Source organism: Bos mutus, chromosome 5 (genome assembly GCF_027580195.1).
Source record: "Bos mutus isolate GX-2022 chromosome 5, NWIPB_WYAK_1.1, whole genome shotgun sequence".
NCBI lineage: Eukaryota > Metazoa > Chordata > Mammalia > Artiodactyla > Bovidae > Bos > Bos mutus.
This window is the reverse complement of record NC_091621.1, coordinates 6725904-6745613: the sequence shown is the minus strand read 5'-3', so window position 1 is coordinate 6745613 and position 19710 is coordinate 6725904. Positions and strand designations below refer to the sequence as shown.

Sequence of the window (19710 nt, the reverse complement as noted above, 5' to 3'; positions counted from 1 at the left end):
CTAACAAGTGTCACTGCCACCATGCTGACTCCCCCACACCTATTTCTACACAGGAGACGATTTTGAGCTTTGACAAATACCAACCAAATCATGCCAGTTCCCTGCTCAAAATCCTCCACTGGCCTCCCACTGCACACAAGAGAATCTAACCCAAGATCCTGTTCTACAAAACTCAGATACAAAGTGGCGCATCCTCTATCTTATCCTGCTTCGTCTGGTAGCACTCCCCTCATCCCCCACCAGAGTGTGGACACACTGCCTCCTTCCCTTTCTGACTCACTCCACTTTGTTTCCAGCTTAGGGACCTTAGTTGTCCCTTCTGTCTGGAATGTTCTGATCTCCTCATGGCTGGCTCCTTCTTGTCTGTGAGATCTCCCAAGAGTGTAGCAGAGATGGCCGCCTGTCCTGTGAAAGTTTATGCTCCCTCTTAAAGACGGTGAGGGTAGCTTTCTATTCCTACCTGACTCCTTCCCAGTGTGGCCATGGGAGCCTAGGGTGGCTGACTTCTTGCCAAAAGAATGAGGGTGGAAGTGACTCATGTCACAACCTGGCTGAGACTTTTAAGGAAAGGTGTGCCTTTTCCACTCGATTTCCTCTTCCTCTAGCCAAAAGCAGATGACTGAGGCCCTAGAAGATGACACAGCCTCAAGATGGAAAGAGCCTGCGGCCCCAAATCACCACGTGGGAAAAAGCCACTCGTTCTCTAACTAGGAACCCTGAACTGAACTGTTGCATGAGCTAGAAATGGCTCAGATGGTAAAGAATCTGCCTGCAGTGCAGGAGACCTGGGTTCGATCCCTGGGTTGGGAAGATTCCTTGGAGAAGGGACTAGCAACCCACTCCAGTATTCTTGCCTAGAGAATCCCATGGACAGAGGAGCCTGGCAGACTACAGTCCATGGGAGTCTCAAAGAATCAGACACGACTGAGTGACTAACACAAACACGAGCTAGAAATAAACTTCGAGAAGCCACTGAAATGGGATGTATAAACAGCAGCCAAAGTCATTCCAACTAATACAGAGATACAGTTCATGACCACTCAACCTCAACAGCCAGCCCATCGTCTCAGCACACCACTCTGTGTGGCATTCATCATTATTTGAAACATCTCTTGATTATTGGCTATCTGCCTTTCTCAACAGAACATTAGACCTATGGGAGTCATGATCTTGTTTGCCAGACTCAGTGTTATGTCCCCAGAACCCAAACCAATGACAGGCACAGAACAGGCAACCAATAAATACTTTGTAATGAATGAGTGAGTAAACATGCTTAGTAGAGAGCTACTGAACTGACCGGGAGGAGCAATAGCTGAAAACGAAGAACTATGGCAGCCTCTTGATGAAAGTAAAAGAGGAGAGTGAAAAGTTGGCTTAAAGCTCAACATTCAAAAAACTAAGATCATGGCATCTGGTCCCATCACTTCAAGGCAAATAGACGGGGAAACAGTGGAAACAGTCGCAGACTCTTTTGGGGGGGCTCCAAAACCACTGCAGATGGTGACTGCAGCCATGATATTAAAAGCTGCTTACTCCTTGGAAGGAAAATTATGACCAACCTAGACAGCATATTAAGAAGCAGAGACATTACTTTGCCAACAAAGGTCCATCTAGTCAAGGCTATGGTTTTTCCAGTGGTCATGTATGGATGTGAGAGTTGGACTATAAAGAAAGCTGAGCGCTGAAGAATTGATGCTTTTGAACTGTGGTGTTGGAGAAGACTCCTGAGAGCCCCTTGGACTGCAAGGAGATCCAACCAGTCCATCCTAAAGGAAATCAGTCCTGGGTGTTCATTGGAAGGACTGATGTTGAAGCTGAAACTCTAATATTTTGGCCACCTGATGTGAAGAACTGACTCATTTGAAAAAATTCTGATGCTTGGAAAGATTGAAGGTGGGAGGAGAAGGGGGCAACAGAGGATGAGATGGTTGGATGGCATCACTGACTCAATGGACATGAGTTTGAGTGAACTCTGGGAGTTGGTGATGGACAGGGAGGCCTGGCCTGCTGCAGTCCACAGGGTCGCAAAGAGTCAGACACGACTGAGTGACTGAACTGAACTGAACTGAACCTGAGCAATAGCTGAGAGGCACATCCTGCCTTGGAGCCCTTGCAACTGTTCCCATTGACCGGAATGTTCTCCCTGAGATAATCTGCCTGGCTCCCTCTTTCAAGTATTTATTCAAATGTCCCTTCCTCAGTGAAGCTTGCCCAGACGATACCTTTAAAGTCCTAAAATCCTTACACATACACACTGCCTACTTTCTTTCTCTGATTTATTTTTCTTCATAGAACTTAACCTCTTCCAAACATTCTATATTTTTTAGTCATTAACTCTTTGTCCCCTTTGCTCTCCAATAACAGGAAAACCCCATGAGGCTAACGTATTCTGTTCACTTTTTTCACGGTTGTATCCCCACTGGCATATAAGGCACTCAGTTCACATTTGGGGAAGGAAAGAAGAAAGAAAGGAAGAAAAGAAACAATTCTGAGAGCAGAAGAGGTGGGCGGATACATAGGCAAGACTATATAAGGGTTTAGATTGGAACAAGAGAAAAATAGCCTCGTGGGCAGAAGACAGAATGATCACTTTTAAACAAAATTTTTCTGAATGAATTTCAAAGTCTAATTCCATTACCATAGTGTTTGTACTGCAATTCTGTGATGAAGTAATGGATCACGGACATGATGTCACTGCTTTCACAGGTGCTGCCCACAAAATGAGGGATCAGCACCATGTTCGGGTATTTCGTCTTGAAATAGTTCACCCAGTTGGCAAGTAGAGTGGACTTGCCACAACCACGTTCTCCAGACAACAGCAAAATAGACTTGTAAGCTGGAAGAGGATTTATTCTGAAAAACAAACGGGGGAAATGTAGTCAAGAATAACTACCCAAAAAGAGGGAGGGAGGGAAATTTTTCCTGCATACATCTGTCTCTAAGAGAGATGAAATTCTAGTCTCTCTGGGAGGGAGCTTCATGAGGGAGGGAATACATGTATATATATTGCATGTGTGTTCAGTCATGTCCAGCTCTTTGCAACTCCATGAACTATAGCCCGCCAGGCTCCTCTGTCCATGGGATTTCCCAGGTAAGAATACTGGAGCAGGTTGCCATTTCTTTCTCCAGGGATGTACACATATAGCTGATTCATTTCATTGTACAGCAGAAACTAACACAACATTATAAAGCAATTATATTCCAATCTTTTAAAAGTTAAAAGAAATTCCAGTCTCTCCACTGTGAACTCACTTGCTTCCAAACAAGACATTCTCTCTCTGGGTTCGGCTCTGTCCTGTATAAAATTAGGAGAGTGGAAAGATGGTAACCTTGGAAGGCTCCTCCAACTACCATAGACTCTAGGGTTGTCCAACATGAACCTGGGGTTATGTCAAGGGCCCCACCTGCCCAAAGATCCTGGAAGGGAGACTCTGCACCATCAGGAGAGAGAATAAAAAATCAAAACACTCATACGCCAAGGATTCCCATAATCCTGATGACCATGACATTAGAAATGCAACAAAATGACCACAGTTGTCAGTGACTCTCTGAGCAGTAGCCAGCTGCTCCATGGGGGTGTTTTGGCTTGTAATAAGGAATAAATGACTTCTCTGAACTGGCGTGAGCACAGTATAACTTGTCTTGTTGCACAGTCTTAGCCACTGGACCACCAGGGAAGTCCCCCGAGCACCATGCTGTTTTAACCAAATAAACTGTCTTCCTCTTGGCATGGGTTCCCGGAACCATAAGAATGTTAGTAGCTCTGCAGTCATAGTGGGTGGTGAGACTGGGGCAGAGACGGTGGAGCATAGCCCTGAGCCACCGTGGGTTTATCTCAAATCCTGAAACCCTCACAGAATAAATGATACCTATGGTAAGAACTTGAGGATGAGAATAGAAGAAATAAAACAGTCCAAGGAACCTCCCTATTTCTAGGGTTGAAACTGGGAAGGACACCACAGACAACCCAGCTTTCTTCATGCCCCAGCCTTTTCATGCCTGTGGGTGGTGAAGAGAATACGTCACCACCCAGAAAAGGAAAAGATATGGGGGTCTGAATGAAGAGGATACTGAGAAAAAGTGAAGGAGTGCAAACTTTGGGTGAAGTGAAGTGAAAGTCACTCAGTCGTGTCTGACTCTTTGTGACCCCATGGACTATACAGTCCATGGAATTCTCCAGGCCAGAATACTGAAGTGGGTAGCCTTTCCCTTCTCCAGGGGATCTTCCCTTCCAAGAAATCAAACCAGGGTCTCCTGCATTGCAGGTGGCTTCTTTGTCTGAATGAAGAGAACACTGAAAAAAGTGAAGGAGTGCAAACTTTGGGTAAGGTAACTCAATTCCTTGCTATGGCCCATAGTCAGCCATTAACAAGTGTTGGCTGAATATCTTAATAACGAGCTGATGATGTATGTGGAAGTTCTTTGTAAATTATGCAATACTGTACAGATGCATTAGTCATGTTTCCTAATCCAACTTTTTCTCCTTAAAATCATTTCATCATTGTCAGGAATAACTTAGACAAACTTCGGACTATGGGATTAAAACAGAAGGCGAGCTCTCTGTCCTCCAGGGTTTATAATCTTCTTGAGGAGACTGGAAGAAAGAACTGAAACAGTCAGGAAAATTTAGCAGTTGCAGAGTGAGTTCTGATGAGGAGATTCTAACCCGGGGGTGGCTTTTTTAGGAAGCCTGTCTTACAGGCAGGGGCAGAAAGGGGGAGGGAAGGAAGATATTCCAAATTGGAGGAGTCTATTCACTAAAGTCAGACTGCTTTGCTTGGGATTTCTTGACGTCGTACCTGAGAACAGAGTCTAAGCTGGAGCCTGCTGCAGGACTGTTAAAATCAGATTCCATATCCTTTAAGGCAAATCTTTCCAAGATTTCAAAGATCCTGCTAGACTCCTTGGAAATAACAAACACTTCCTTGCACTTCTCAGTGAACTCTTCATGATAGAAACGTTCAAAGTTGTGCTTAAAGTCTTTAGAGACAAAAAGATATATTTTAATGTCTTAGATTTGTAGTTTAGCATTTTCCATTTCACATGGTTATTATGAATGCCCAGGGAAGTGTTCTGTGTCCCTACCACCATCTTTCTATGTTAGCACAATATTTCATAACCCACTCTACGTTGTAATGCAAGGAAGCTACAGGCAAGCAATGCTACTTGTATCTGAAATCCTACTTAGGATTCCAAGTTATTTCATGATCTCACAATGAACAGGGCAAAAGAAAAAAAAAAAAACTGGATTTGCTACATATATCCTCTTGTATTTTTAGATTGTTAGCTAAGTATAAGTTACCTAATTCAATCTCATGGCATATGTGTTTCTATCCAGGGCAATGGTTGGGGGAGGGAGTGGGGTGTATTTTTAGGATAAGATGCCCTAATACAATGATAACCATGAGTACAGTTTCAACTCTGCCATTGGGCAAGTCCCTTAAACTCTCAGGTAAAATAAGTGGCAGCCAGACAACTGGATCTCTGAGATTCCTTCTAGCTTCAATTTAATGTGTTTCTAAACTCATTGTTAAAGCCAAGGCATTCTGGACTGCCAAAATGTACCCCCATCTCTAGAGATACCTACATCTTCCAGAGTTTGGGAATGGGTTGTTTTTTAAATGAGGCAGGAGAATGAACATCTCTGGTTTAACCTGGTAAGGTCTCAAGACATCTTATACTTCCATAGTTAACTGGGCTGCCCTCTGGTTCAGGTAAGGGCCGGAACAGACCTAGAGGACCAACAGTTTGGCCAAGGTCAGCTGCAAATTTCAAGATCTTAGAGAGAATTGGAGACGATCCCACAACCTAATGGGTCTCTTTAGCTCACCATGAACCTCACTCACCAGTCTCAGTTAACTCTAAGGACCTCAGAAGTGCTTCTAAAAGTCAAGAGTGTGACTGCCTTATGATAACCATCAGCTACCCATATGGCCTATTTTTACCCCAGCTATGAGATTTTGGAACTATGTGGGCAATTAAAGGGTACTGAAGATCCAAAAGAAAAATAATTTATCCTTCTATTCTAAAGATTTTTTAATAGTTCACCCATTCTGTACCTTCTACTGCAGACATGTAGTCCATATATTACATATTTAAAACTAAAGTCTAAAACAAACTAACCTTTCAATAGTAACCAACATCAAAGACTAAGGAGAAAACTATAGAGAAACAATTTGTCTCTCACCCAAATACACAGAAAGGTTTAATTCTTGAACATGTTAGTAAACATTAACTGACGGATGCAGTTCACACTGAGACTAGTCAAAAAATATCATTATTAACTATACTTCAGGCTTTAGTAAAATATATACTATATTCTCCCAGGACTCATTTTTTTCATGATTCACCCATTAGCATAATATATGTCAGGCACTGTTTTCGGGTGCTTGCTGCTGCTGCTGCTAAGTCGCTTCAGTCGTGTCCGACTCTGTGTGACCCCACAGATGGCAGCCCACCAGGCTCTCCTGTCCCTGGGATTCTCCAGGCAAGAACACTGGGGTGGGTTGCCATTTCCTTCTCCAATGCATGAAAGTGAAAAGTCAAAGTGAAGTCGCTCAGTTGTGTCCGACTCTTAGCGACTCCATGGACTGCAGCCTACCAGGCTCCTCTGTCCATGGGATTTTCCAGGCAAGAGTACTGGAGTGGGTTGCCACTGCCTTCTCCATTTCGGTGCTTAATATACGTTATTACTCACAAGGTGATTAATGCTAACCAGAAATCAGAAGAAATCTAGGCTTACCAATATTATGTCATTTTCCCAAGGTCACACAGCTAGAAACTGAAAAATCTTGGATCTGAGAACATGTCTGTCTTTGGACATTCTAAAACTCCAAGGCTGTAGTGAATACTGAAGATATTTTGGCACTGCTCAACACCCTATTGAGCTACAGACTATCATTTCAGGTCCCACCTTGTCTCAACTCTCAATTCATGTTAATGTAGTGGGTCTGACTCCCTGCACCTCCAGAGGTGGCACAGGACCCAGGATTAGCCAAATCAGAGAGTCATATCACATCAATCACAATACCAGTGATTGAGTCAGATACAAGCATATAGTCCAAGTCCCGCTAATCAGGAACAGAAAGACTTAATGGTAGGACTTTGAGTCATTTACTGCTGGACTCGAACCTGGAGCTACTACAGCCATCTTCCCTCCATAATGGAGAAGCCAAAGAACTGAGGCAGCAGGAGGACAGCAGAGCCATCAGAGAAACAGTGAGAAACAAGGGCCTGGAATCCTCCTTTGAGCAAGTGGATGCAGCTTGAGCTGAACAAGACCTATCCCTAGGCTTTCAAGTTATATAAACTAATAAATTCTTTCTCTTGAAGCCATTGTAAGTCATTTGCAACCCAGAGTAATGATCGATACAATATTCTTTTCTAGGACCCCAAAATGATTTGGTTTGTAGGTGGAGTCTAGTTTGACCAGCACAGGTGGGATTTCACATCTCACCCCCAACAATGAATGTGAATGACTTTAGGTAGGTCAACTCCCTCCTATTCAGCTGACCACAGATCCGCTCCCTATCATATTACAAGGACTCTGCCTGCCTGGTCCCTAAAGCATGTGAGAATGCACCATCCTCATTCCGCATTCCCACACTACTTGGGCCCTTACAATGGTAATTCATAATCTTTTTTGTGTCATTAAACCTTTTTGATCAAAGACAGTGTCTTCCTTTGATTGATGTCTTCCTACGTCCACCAAACACACATATGCATTAAAACATTCTATTTTTCATATAATTTCATGGCATCGCAGATCCCTCCCAAAGTCTATTCTAGGTGAAGAATCTATTCTAGATTCTAGGTGAAGAATCTCCACCCTATTCTGATGGTGTTCTTCCGTTTTTAATCTGTACGTGTCTACAAGACACTGCTTTCAAAATAACTATAATCATTTCAATATGATGTCAGGTAGTGCTTTTCAAACTTTGATGCATATGCAACTCACCTGTCATCTTTATTAAAATGCAAATTCTAATTCAATAGACCCAGAATGCATTTCTAGCAAGTTCCTAGGTGATGCTGAGACTACCAGTCCATGGATTACTGACTCCATGAGTAGTAAGGGTGAAAGCAAATGAGCATTGTTTTGAAGTCAGAAGGACCTGGGTTCAAATTCTAGAATGATCCCTCACTGGTGAAGTGACATTAGGTAAGTCACTTAACTGCTACACAGCTTTCATTGGTTCATCTGTAAAACAGCAATTATAGCATCTACCTTGCAGGTCTAAATCTTAAAGATTAAAAGTGATAACATGCAAAAATCACCTGACAATAAAAGTTCTCTTCCCTTTAGATTAGGGTTTCTCAACCTTGGCATTATTGACATTTGCAATTGAAAAATTCTTTATTATGAGGGGCAGTTCTGTGCACTGGAGGATGTAACAGTGACCCTGACCTCCACCTGGTAGATACCAGTAGCACACCCCCAACTGTGACACCAAAAATGTCTTCAGATGTAACCAGAAGTCCCCTGGGGGTAAAATCAGCCTTGGTCTAGAACCTCTGCTCTGGATCTACACATTAACTGCCAAACATTTTAGGTCTTCCCCAAGCTCCTTGACTTCCTAAATCGTCTTCCATGACCTACTATTTACTCTTATTCTCAGTTTCAAAAATCTTCATATGAAGTGAATGTTACGGGAATATGCTAACAATTTTAAATGCATAAATAACATTTCAACCATTTTAAAATTCCGTTCACAAGGAAGACACACAAAACACATGACCCTATGACAGTAGACTTAGCTATCTCCATTTACTAACCTGTATTTTCCGTCATTACAGTGGCTGGGCAAAGTTTCTCTATCACGACCAACCAGTCCTTGAGAATCAGCTCACCCAACTCATGGAGATCTCTATACAACCTGACAGGGAGCCCTTTGCTAATAATCTTGGCCTTCAGCATTCCGATCTTTAATCTCTCCTCATCGTCAGTCGGACAACCCGAAGACAGCATCTCCTCTTTTTCCTCATCCCAAGTCTTCAGCGGCATGGTTCCCCTCCTAAAGTAAAAATACTGAAATTGAGACTCATTCAGAAATGCTGCTTGGATGACCTCTAACTCCATCAGACTGCAGGTGGGATACTCCAGGACCCAAGGATAACCGTTTTTTGCAGCAACATAGAGATTCTGTTCCACTCTGGATAAACTTGACAAGTCAGTTGCCTTGGAGAACATGACAGGTGAGTAGTTACGGAGAAAGTCCCCGTATGTTTGACCCAGCAAGCAGATGAAAAAAGGAAAGCAGCTGTTCACGTAGTCAAGACAGAGCTTCAGGTGTTGTGACTGGAGACAAAAATGCTGTCTAAACAGATTGGAGAGTGAGGGTACTTGGGCCTCCAACCCTGACCACCTCAGGTCCACAGCTTTGAAATACGTGCCCCGGGAATTGCAGAGTTCATTCAGCTGAGGGAAGATATAGCTTGCCAAAAAGTCTCTCTCTTCTTCAAAATCACCCAGAGTCGAGCAGATGTAAGGCTGAATGGGTTTCTGCGGCTTTAAAAGGAATTGGGCAGACCTGTCTTCACTCTCATTTGCCTTCATTTCACTTTGCTCAGAGATGATATAACCCTTAAAACGGAACAATTTTTGTTCTGGTGCAGCCACCAACCTCCTCTGCTTCTACAACTTTCTCCTAATTATGTTTGCTATAAACATATTGAAATCTTTCCCCAGAATGTCTTCTTCTTATAGATACTATAATGTGATTGATGCCAAACAATGCACAGATCAGACTTGAAAAACAATCGAGTTTAAGTCAGGACTGAAAAAGAAAAAAGAAATTCTTTTTAGGATTCCAGGAAGTTCATTGAACCTCTGTTTCCCCAAAGCTTTTGCTGAAGAGCTGAGATCCACAGGTGGTAAGTGGGCACTGAATACAGTTCTCCCTGTTTGCCTCAGCATCCCCCATCCTACTTTTCCAGTGTTCCTTCTGCCCCTCCCTGTTAATTTGGAATCTATGCAAGGGAACTTGCTAAAGTGTGAAAAGGAAGGCAAATGCAGAAAAGGAGCCTAGCATACCTAGCAACAGAATAAGCCAAGACCCATGACCAGAAGCAAGAATGAAAATTGTTATGAAGTTGAGGTCAGGAAAGAGGAATAAATTAAAATAGCAATATAATAAGGCCCAAGACCAATAATGCACCTGGCATCTGAGAGGCAAGGAAGTCTGGATCTAAGAACTTCATGGAGTACTGTGATTATTTCTATCTCAAGTTGTGCGGGCTCTTACAACATTGCATTCACCTACATGCATTGGTAATTCAATTCCACTGAGCTAATGGAAAAACACACACCCTCCAACAATGAGGTAGATATGCTTGCATCTTGCTCAGAAGCAAAAGATTCAATGAAAAGTACCTAGTTTTATGAGCTTTTTCTTGATGCAACTCATTTCCTTACCAAATGCTGCTTCACTGTTTGTTGCTTTCACCTATAGAGAAACATACCGTGTTATCATGAATAGGGCAATTTTCCATCAAGATCACCTGACAAGAATATAATAATGCATTATCTTTGGAAAAAGTGTTAACCCTTTTGCATTTAATTGTAACAATAATCATACAATAGATAATATTACCACTCCGCTTCACTGATGAAGAAACAAAAGTTCAGACAGGATAAGCAACATGTCCAAAGTCACTTGGCTAGTAAGTGAAGAGCCAGGATCTAAACACAAGTCAGCCTGACTCCAGGACACATACATTATACTGCCTCCATATTATATGGATAAGACTCTAGGTCTTGAAGATACCATAGATCAATGCATAGAAAACACCTATACAATAAATGATACTGTAATAAGTAGGTGACAATTAGAAACAATTAATCTCACACAAACAAAATCTAAAAGATAACTGAAGAGGCATCATGAGCACTTTATTAAAAGACTTTTTGCCTGCCATTTAGGAGGCTAGAATTAGATTATCATTACTTGAAAATATCCATCTTTTCCTATTTCCAAGTGATCAGAGGTAATTTATATCTTGGTCTCTACCAGGCCCCAAACAGCCAGCATAAGGACTGGCTCAGAGTAGGTGACAGGTGAATATTTGTTGAACAAAAGAATTTAGTATAATTTTTAAATGAAAACATAATTAAATATTAATCAAACTGGGAAAAGATTTCCAAAACTTTTAAGCTATAGAAGAAATCACAAAAGATGTACAAATAATAACCACATTTTTAAAAGACGTAAAGGCAAACAATGGACTGTAAAAAATATTTGCCACAAATAAATTTATCTTTATTCTAAGAAAAATACTGACATCCTAGTAGATATACAAGCAAAAGATACAAATAAGTTAAAAAAAATACAAGAATATATATAAAAGCATATTTAACCTTTCTAGAATTCAAAGAAATCTAAAATGATACAGATATTTGATACAGATATCAAATAGCTGTATATTATTATACAGATAATCAATGATACAGATATTTGAAAGTATAGCTATCGAAACCATGGAGTCCCAAAGAGTTGGACACAGCTTAGTGACTGAACAACAATAACAATCTAAATATTGGTGAAATTTATACCTTATGTATACTTATGGAATTGTAAACTGGTAATTCTGGAAAGCTATTAGAAAGTATGTTTGGAAAGTAAATAGCAATATACTTCAAAATATATTACTACTTTCTGGGAATCACTCCAAGGAACTAATCAAAATAGTGAAAAACTACAACTGTTAGGTGTTCATTGCATTGTTTATGATAGAAAAAAATAGAAAAAGAAAGAAAGCAAACTAAATGGTCTTCACAAATGATATAACTAAGAGGGTAAAAGTACAGTCACTGATGGCAAGCTATATATATATATATATTAAAAAAGAAAGTTGTGGGCTTCTGCTTCCAGCCATGATAAATAACAGGGACAAGACTTACCTACCCCCTTCAAAAAATTAGAAAACTGGACAAAACATATTAATTAGCTATTTTCAGATATTATACATCAGGCAGTAGAAAGTGTGTGATCCTAGAGAGAAGTAAACTAAGGGAGTTATCATCAGAAAAAGTAGACTTCAGAACAAGTGTCACTGGTAATAGAAAGTGACATTACATAATGACAAAGTAGTCCATGAAGAAAGTACAATAATCCTAAGTATGCATGCACCTAACAACAGAGTTTTAAAACACACAAAGCAAAACTGGTAGAAATGACAGGAGAACTAGACAAACCCATAACACAAGTTACAGATTTTAAAACTTGTCTCTGAAGTAATCGATAGTTTAAGTAGTCAGATAATCAGCAAAGATGTAGAAGATCTGAAAAACACTATCAAGCAAATTGATTTTGAACATTTCACCCAAAAGCAGCAGAATACAGATTTTTCTCGCGTGCACACAGAACAATCACCAAAATGAACCAGCTTCCAGGCCAAAGTTCAGCAAAATGCAGCCTAAAGGCCAAGGCCTACCTGTTCCCTGTTTTTATAAAGAACATTTTACTGGAACTCAGCCACTTTCACTTATAGTGAGTATTTAATATTACAACAGCAGAGCTGAGTAGTCATGATAGAGATTATTTGGCCCACAAAGCCTGAAATATTTTCTATCTGGCCTTTTAAGCAATAAGTGTGCTGAAGTCCATCCTAGGTCATAAACCAATACTCTAACAAATCTGAAAGAACTAAAATCATATAAATTCTGTTCTCTAACCCCAATGGAATTAAATTTGAAACTGATGACAGAAAGATACCTGAAAAACTGACAAGTTTTGGAAATTAAATAATACATTTCTGAATAACTCATGAGTCAAAGAGAAAAGCAAAAAAAAACCCACAAAACACAGCGAATGGTGACAGAAAATAGACCATTAGTTGCCTGGTAGAGGATGGGGAGAAAATAACTGGGAAGAGAACTCTTTACAGCACTGGGAATGTTTTCTATCATAATCATAGTGGTAATTAGGTGTAGGCATTCATCAAAATTTACCAACTGACCACTTAAAATGGGTGCATTTTATATAAATTAGACCAAAAATAGAGCTGATTCTTTAAAAATCTGAGGACTAGGACTTCCCTGGTGGTCCAGTAGCTAAGACTTCATTTTTCCAGTGCAGATGGCCCAAGTTCGATTCCTGGTCAGGGAACTAAGATCCCTGTGGTATGGCCAAGTAATAATGTTAATAACTCCACAACTGCTAATAAAGAACCTTCCCAGTTTTTGTAGAAATAGAGGATTAATGGGGACAGGAGTGGGGAGGTGGACAGAAGTAGAAGAAGAAGTTATCTTGGAGTGGAAAGATAAAAGTAGGATATGATTTTTTTATTTTACTTTAAAACAGTGTAAGCAAAAAAAAACATTAACTACAAACTTTTCATGATTACTATAAAGTGCAAAACCCTTATCACTTGTCAAAAATAGATAGTAGCCATAAAAATAGTGCATTAAAAACCAAACAGTGCTGCTATATTTAAAATGGATAACCAATAAGGACCTACTGTACAGCACAGGGAACTCTGCTCAATGTTACCTGGCAGCCTGTGTGGGTGGGGAGTTTGGGGGAGAATGGACACATGTATATGTATGACTGAATCCCTCCGCTGTCCATTTGAAACTATCACATCATTGTTAGTTGGTTATACCCCAATACAAAATAAAAAAAGTTAAAAAAAATTTTAAATAGCAAACAGCATTGAATAAATTCTATTAGATACATTCCTCTTGTTATGGAAAAGGTAGACTAATATGTGCTTATCAGAGAGCGATTTAAGACAAACTGACTTTCTCTTGGCATAATCAGGAAGACTAAAACAGAATGGAAAGAGCCCGACAACTGCGCCAGAGAACCAAAGCTATTTAATATCTGTCCCTGGCCTACTTGATAGCAGCAAGTGGCATTAGAGTGGCACCTTCCACATTGTTGGGGATACAGAGGTTGAGTGTGGGCTCTGGAGTGACATAAACTCCCCCAAGATCTCACTCTGACGGTAGCTCTTGCAGCTGTGAGTTTGAAAACAATGACCACATCCGATATAGCAGGATTAAATGAGACTCTGCATAATAGCCAACTAATAAACATTTTTTTAAAATTTTGTTTTCTTAAAAAAAAAAAAAATTTTGTTTTCTTTAACATCGCAAAGATGAACTTATTAAGAAAGCACATGCCCTAGTAAGGGATGAGGACTCCTGTTCCAGTGCCCTAGATGAACATTACTGCCCTGGGTATCCTGTTGATCCTGAGGCCTGGTGTCTAGCTTTTCCTTCCACTCTATGAACTGCTTCACCATCTCTTCAATAAATTCGCTGTTCTTATTTCCAAAAAGAAATGAAGAGACAAAGAGGGAGGGAGAGAGGGAATGGAGGAAGGAACAGCCTTCCCAACAGATTTGTTAAGCAAATCATCACTGCTTAGTTTACATTTTAGAATCTGCAAGGTATATATAAAGTCCTCAATCAATGTTTGCTATTCCTACTGCTGTTGTCAGTGTTAACATTACCTCTACAGCAAATGTTTGACTTCAAATTTTGTGATAAAGTAGCCTCAAAGTAGTATTACTCTATTTATCACTGCAATTTAGAACTAGAAGTTATGAGACTATTTACAAACTGGTGAAAATTTCCTCTGCTTTTTATTTTTTCCAGAAATTTCTCTTAATATGCTTAGGCTTAGAAATTTTTTTTTTTTTTAGAAATTTCTATATATAAATAACATGCCCCCACCCCCACCCTTCATGATCACAGCATCTAACTTTAGTAATTTTAGTTTGACAGCCCCAAGCTGCACTTTTTCTTTTTTAAAGCTTTTTATTCTTAAAACATAATTTGGTGGGAATGTAAACTGGTACAGCTTTCCTAGAGTGATATTTATCAGTATTAAAACCCTTTAAACACAACTCATTTATTTTTATCAAGCATTTCAATGTTAAGAATTTATTCTATTTGTCTGTAAGGATTCAATTTCAATTTAATTTTTCTAAGTCGTGGTAGACTCTTTGCGACCCCTTTAAAAATGGATGCTCAATCTTAGTTAAGGAGGTCTCCCCCATTCCTACTATGTACTCACAGCCTTTCTTATTTTCTCCTAAGTTGGATTTCTATTTTATATGGTATAAGATAGGAGTCAACTTTATTTTTCTTTACATGGATAACCAGTCAAGGCCAGCATCGTTTATAAAACAAACCATCCTTTCTCCTCTAAACTGAAACATCTATTTTATCATGTATTAAATTGAAACAATTTATCTCTGGATTCTCTCTTTACCTACACTGTTCTGTTTGTCTATTCAAACATGTAGTGGATATGTATCATCCTTTTTCATTGTGCAGCATTTGAATCCCCTTCCTATTTGGGGGGAAATCCCCACTTCTGGCTCTTGCCCTTGCCCCCGCCCCCTCCCCCTTTCATGAGCCCATTACTCACAAAAGAAGCTGAAGATGCCAGCTAGAACCTTTCTCAGCTTCTCTTGCAGCTAGGGTATGGTAACAGCCAGCTTCTAACAGCTTCTAACACTGGCCCCAGTGATTTCTGACTCCTGGTATTCACCTCTTTATATAATTGCCTCTTTCACTAAGTAGAGTTAATTGTAGAAATGACAGTGTGTAATTTCTGGGGTTAGTTATGAGTTATCACAGCTTCTGCCTTGTTTCTGATGTGGATCACTCACTCTGGGGAAAGCCAGCTACCATACTGTGAGCACACTCAAGCAGCCTAAGGGAGAGGGCCAAGCAGTGAGGAACTGAAAACTCTGGTAAATACCTATGTGAGTGAGTCATCACGGAGCAGGTTCTCCAGTCCCAGCCAAGCCTTTGATGTCAGCAGCAGATGCTGACATCCTGATTGCAGCTTCATGAGAGACCCAGAACCAGGACTACCCAACTAAGCACTCCTACATTCCCCACAATAGATACTGTGAAGATAATCCATGCTTATTTCTTTAAACTACAGTTTGGGGGTAATTTGTTACACAGCAATAATACCCTATAGGTTATGGCACCAGACGCAACTTCTCCATTCGTTTTATATTCTTCAATAAGATTTTACAGTTTTCTTTATGTTGGAACTATGTCTTTGAAGCTTATTCCTAAGTATTTTAAGGTTTTAGTCTCTAATATGAATGAAGGTGTTAGAATTTCCATTTCTGTGTTTTCTGCAAGATTCAGTTCAGTTCAGTTCAGCCGCTCAGTTGTGTCCGACTTTTTGCGACCCCGTGAATCGCAGCACGCCAGGCCTCCCTGTCCATCACCAACTCCCAGAGTTCACTGAGACTCACGTCCATCGAGTCAGTGATGCCATCCAGCCATCTCATCCTCTGTCGTCCCCTTCTCCTCCTGCCCCCAACCCCTCCCAGCATCAGAGTCTTTTCCAATGAGTCAACTCTTTGTATGAGGTGGCCAAAGTACTGGAGTTTCAGCTTTAGCATCATTCCTTCCAAAGAAATCCCAGGGCTGATCTTCAGAATGGACTGGTTGGATATCCTTGCAGTCCAAGAGACTTTGCAAGATTAGGGTAAGTCTATTGATGCTTATTTTCCCCCTAGCTAGAGCCTCTTGAATTTTCGGATAGGCAATTATTTCACCAGTGAGAAGGAATTTTAAAGTGAAAGCCCACAACTGTTCTAAAATTAATGCTATGAATTGCAGCCCACCAGGCTCCTCTGTCCATGGGATTCTCCAGGCAAGAAAGAATACTGGAGTGGGTTGCCATCCCAACCCAGGAATTGAACCCAGGTCTCCTGGATTGCAGGCAGATGTTTTACCAACTGAGCTACGCAGGAAGCCCCACTTCATTTTTTTGTCTCAGACACTTTTACACAGTGTGGGACAATACTGACAACTGGGGGCATCTTTGTCTGGTTCCTGCTTCCTACTGAAATGGGTTTTAGTGTTCTTTGTTTTGGGTTTTTCTTTGTTGTTGTTCTTTAAATTAATAGTTGCTATTAGCGTTTTTGGATTGAGGTATAATTAACATATGACAAAATTCACTCTTTTCAAAGTTTACAGTTTGATGAGTTCCAATCACCACGAAAATCAAGATCAAGAGCATTTCCATCACCACGCCTCAAAATTCCCTCACATTCTTTTGCATTCTTTTATATCTTTGCTTCAGTTTAAATAAGATGCATGCACTGATGACGGTAATATTTCTTCAAGTTCTGCACAGAGACCATATCTATATTGCTCTCCCTTATACTGCCAGCACTTTGCATAATCCTAGGGACATACCAGATCTCCAACACTGCTGAATTAATAAATGAAAGAGTGAACCAAAAAATGAACCGAGAAATTCACCCTGGAGCTCAGCTCCACACATCAGTGCTCTCAGATGCCAACTGCTATCCTGTCTTCATCTCCCCAGTCTGCATCCTCCCTGACTCAGCAGTAGATGACCCCTGTCAACCAGGTGAGCTATCCATTGTTCCTAATGACACCCCAGTGTGTGTCTGGTTTTTCTCTCCCAAGTTCAACCGCAAAGGAAGGTGCTATCTAGTGGAGTTAACTGTGCTCAAGAAAAAGCTTAACAACAGCAACAGTAACAATAACACAAACAACAATGGTAGCCTTTCCAGTAGTATTCGTGGACACTGTCAAAAGGGAAAAACTAAAATTAGGAAGGAAAGGACTCAGATCCAAAGGTCAGGAGCTTAATAAGAACCTGAAGTGTAAGTTCTGGAGAAGCTAGGCCAGGACAAGACCTGAGGATCAATCATGGGTCAAGTGGCAGGAGAGGTGGAGACCACAGGGGAGAAACAGAGAGGCTGGAAACAGGGTAAGCTGCCCATCCCTTGGACAGGGTGCACAGCCATGAATCATGTCTTAAAGGGACAGAGTTGAGCCTGACAACAGCCAACCATCTTTTTCCACCACTCTGTCTTGTGTTCTGACTGTCTTGTGCATTCATTGTTTGCAGAAACATGTGCCCACAAGCAATGGATCTATTTTGGAGGGCCCATCTCACTCTCAGTTTCCTCCAGGTGCAGCACAAGTGACCCACCACTGACCAGTTAAGATGGAGTTTGCAATTTCAGAATTGGTTGCTTACTTGTTCAGAACTAGAGAAAAAGGTGAAGCAAAGTTATGAAATGCAGAAAAGTCAGGGCAGTCATCTTTTTCTAAAAGCAAAAAATAAACAAGAGTTGAAACACACAAAACACAAATACTGAGATTTATGAATGTAATTCATACCCTAGTATACTCTTAAAAAAAAAAAAAGATGCAAGCACAGAAGCACGACAAAAGCTTTGTAAGCTAAACTTTTCTTACTAACGACAAAGACAGGTAATTGAGGCAGATGTAAATGAAGCACCACCACAATGGGTAAGTGCTGACCACAGATTTAAGACTGGCAAACCTAAATAGGGGAAGTTATAAATAAATATGATAACCTGTCATTGAAACCTTGCCTTCAGGAATTCGGATGATGATCTGAAAACAAATTCGAAGTTCAATTACCCTGTAGGAAGCAGTAAGGAAGGCAGTGTTTTTATCAGAAACTGGGGTGCGAGTCAGGGCGGGGGGTTATGTAAAGATTAGGTTAAAGAGACAGAGAAAATATTTTCCAAGGCGCAAGCTTAGGGTGAGGGACTTCCCTCACACGAAAGACACCTGGTCTTTCTGTACTTCTACGAAGTTACAAAGCTGTACTCCCTCTCTCATTTGCAGCCCCACAGGTTTTGCTTTCAAAGATCTGCAGGTGTATCCTCCTGCACGTCAAACTGAAAGTGTTTCTTCTTTTTTGTGCTAGACTGGACTTTACTACCATGCTCTCCACCTGACTCACAGCAGGGACTCTGGGACCACCGGGTCACCGCCTTTGAACTTCATGAGGGAGTCGGGGCATTAAAATGGCTCGCAATTTCCCTCAAGGGAAGGTGGAGGGAGCCCCGCTACTCTCTTCTGGAAATCGAATCTGGAGGCCTGGGATTCCGGTCGTGAAAGGAGCAGACGTAAAAGGGATTCCGGCTGCCCAAGTGACGCACGGGAAGGCAGATTCGGAAAAGGCTCGCGAACGAGCACGAGGCTGGGGCCAGACTCAGAGAGGCCGCCCCCCAGAACACGGAGGGGTCTCGGCCAAGGCCTTGGGGGCTTTCTAGGCCCGCTTCTAAAAGATGTACACTGGAGAGTCTGGAATACGTACAGACCTCTACGGCAATGGGAACGACGGGTAAATTCCACAACACCCGGCGCAAGCTCCCGCAAAGACACGGGGGTAGAACTGCAGAAGGAAGAGCCAAACTACGCAGCTGACCAAAGACTACGATTCCCAGCATGCGCTACGGAGTTTCCTCTCTAGTACGTTGCATGCTGGGAACTGTAGTTCTTCGTCACTCGCATGGAAAAGCGCTTCGGGGTATTTTCAACCTCTCACGTGTGTCTCTTTACTGAGAAGCACTGTCAAACAGAAAGCTGACTGCGAAAAGTCGCTCTGGAATCATTCCCAACGTGACCCCACGCGTGGACACGGAAAAGGTGGAGAACTCGTTGCCATGGCTACCGCTTCCCCTGGGCACGGAATAAACGCGCTCTAGGATCCGGAAGTGGTTCCGCGCGACCTCCCCACAAGTGGGGATGAGTTCTGTGCTGACGTTCATTGGACGGTTTCCCTTAGAGGCCAGAAGAACCCAAGTAAAGGGGCGGTTCCGAGTGAGAGGGGCCCGCGGAACCATTTGATTGGAGAAAAGGGGCCAGGACTGGCCAATCGGGAGGAGCCACGCTTCGGGCATCGGGCACCGCACCTGGACAGCTCCGATTGG

The 19710-nt window shown here is 41.5% G+C and overlaps 1 protein-coding gene across 1 annotated transcript in view; it reads right to left on the bottom strand.

Moving 5' to 3' along the window:
* LOC102269921 (putative tetratricopeptide repeat protein 41) overlaps window positions 1–19690 on the bottom strand; it is an 87274-nt gene extending 67584 nt beyond the window's left edge. Inside the window, 4 exon segments of the mRNA XM_070371854.1 lie at window positions 2639–2853; window positions 4800–4980; window positions 8776–9014; window positions 19099–19690. Of these exon segments, the coding sequence (XP_070227955.1) occupies window positions 2639–2853; window positions 4800–4980; window positions 8776–9004 (625 nt within the window). The 5' untranslated portion in view covers window positions 9005–9014; window positions 19099–19690.
* Between the last annotated feature and the right edge of the window lie 20 nt (window positions 19691–19710).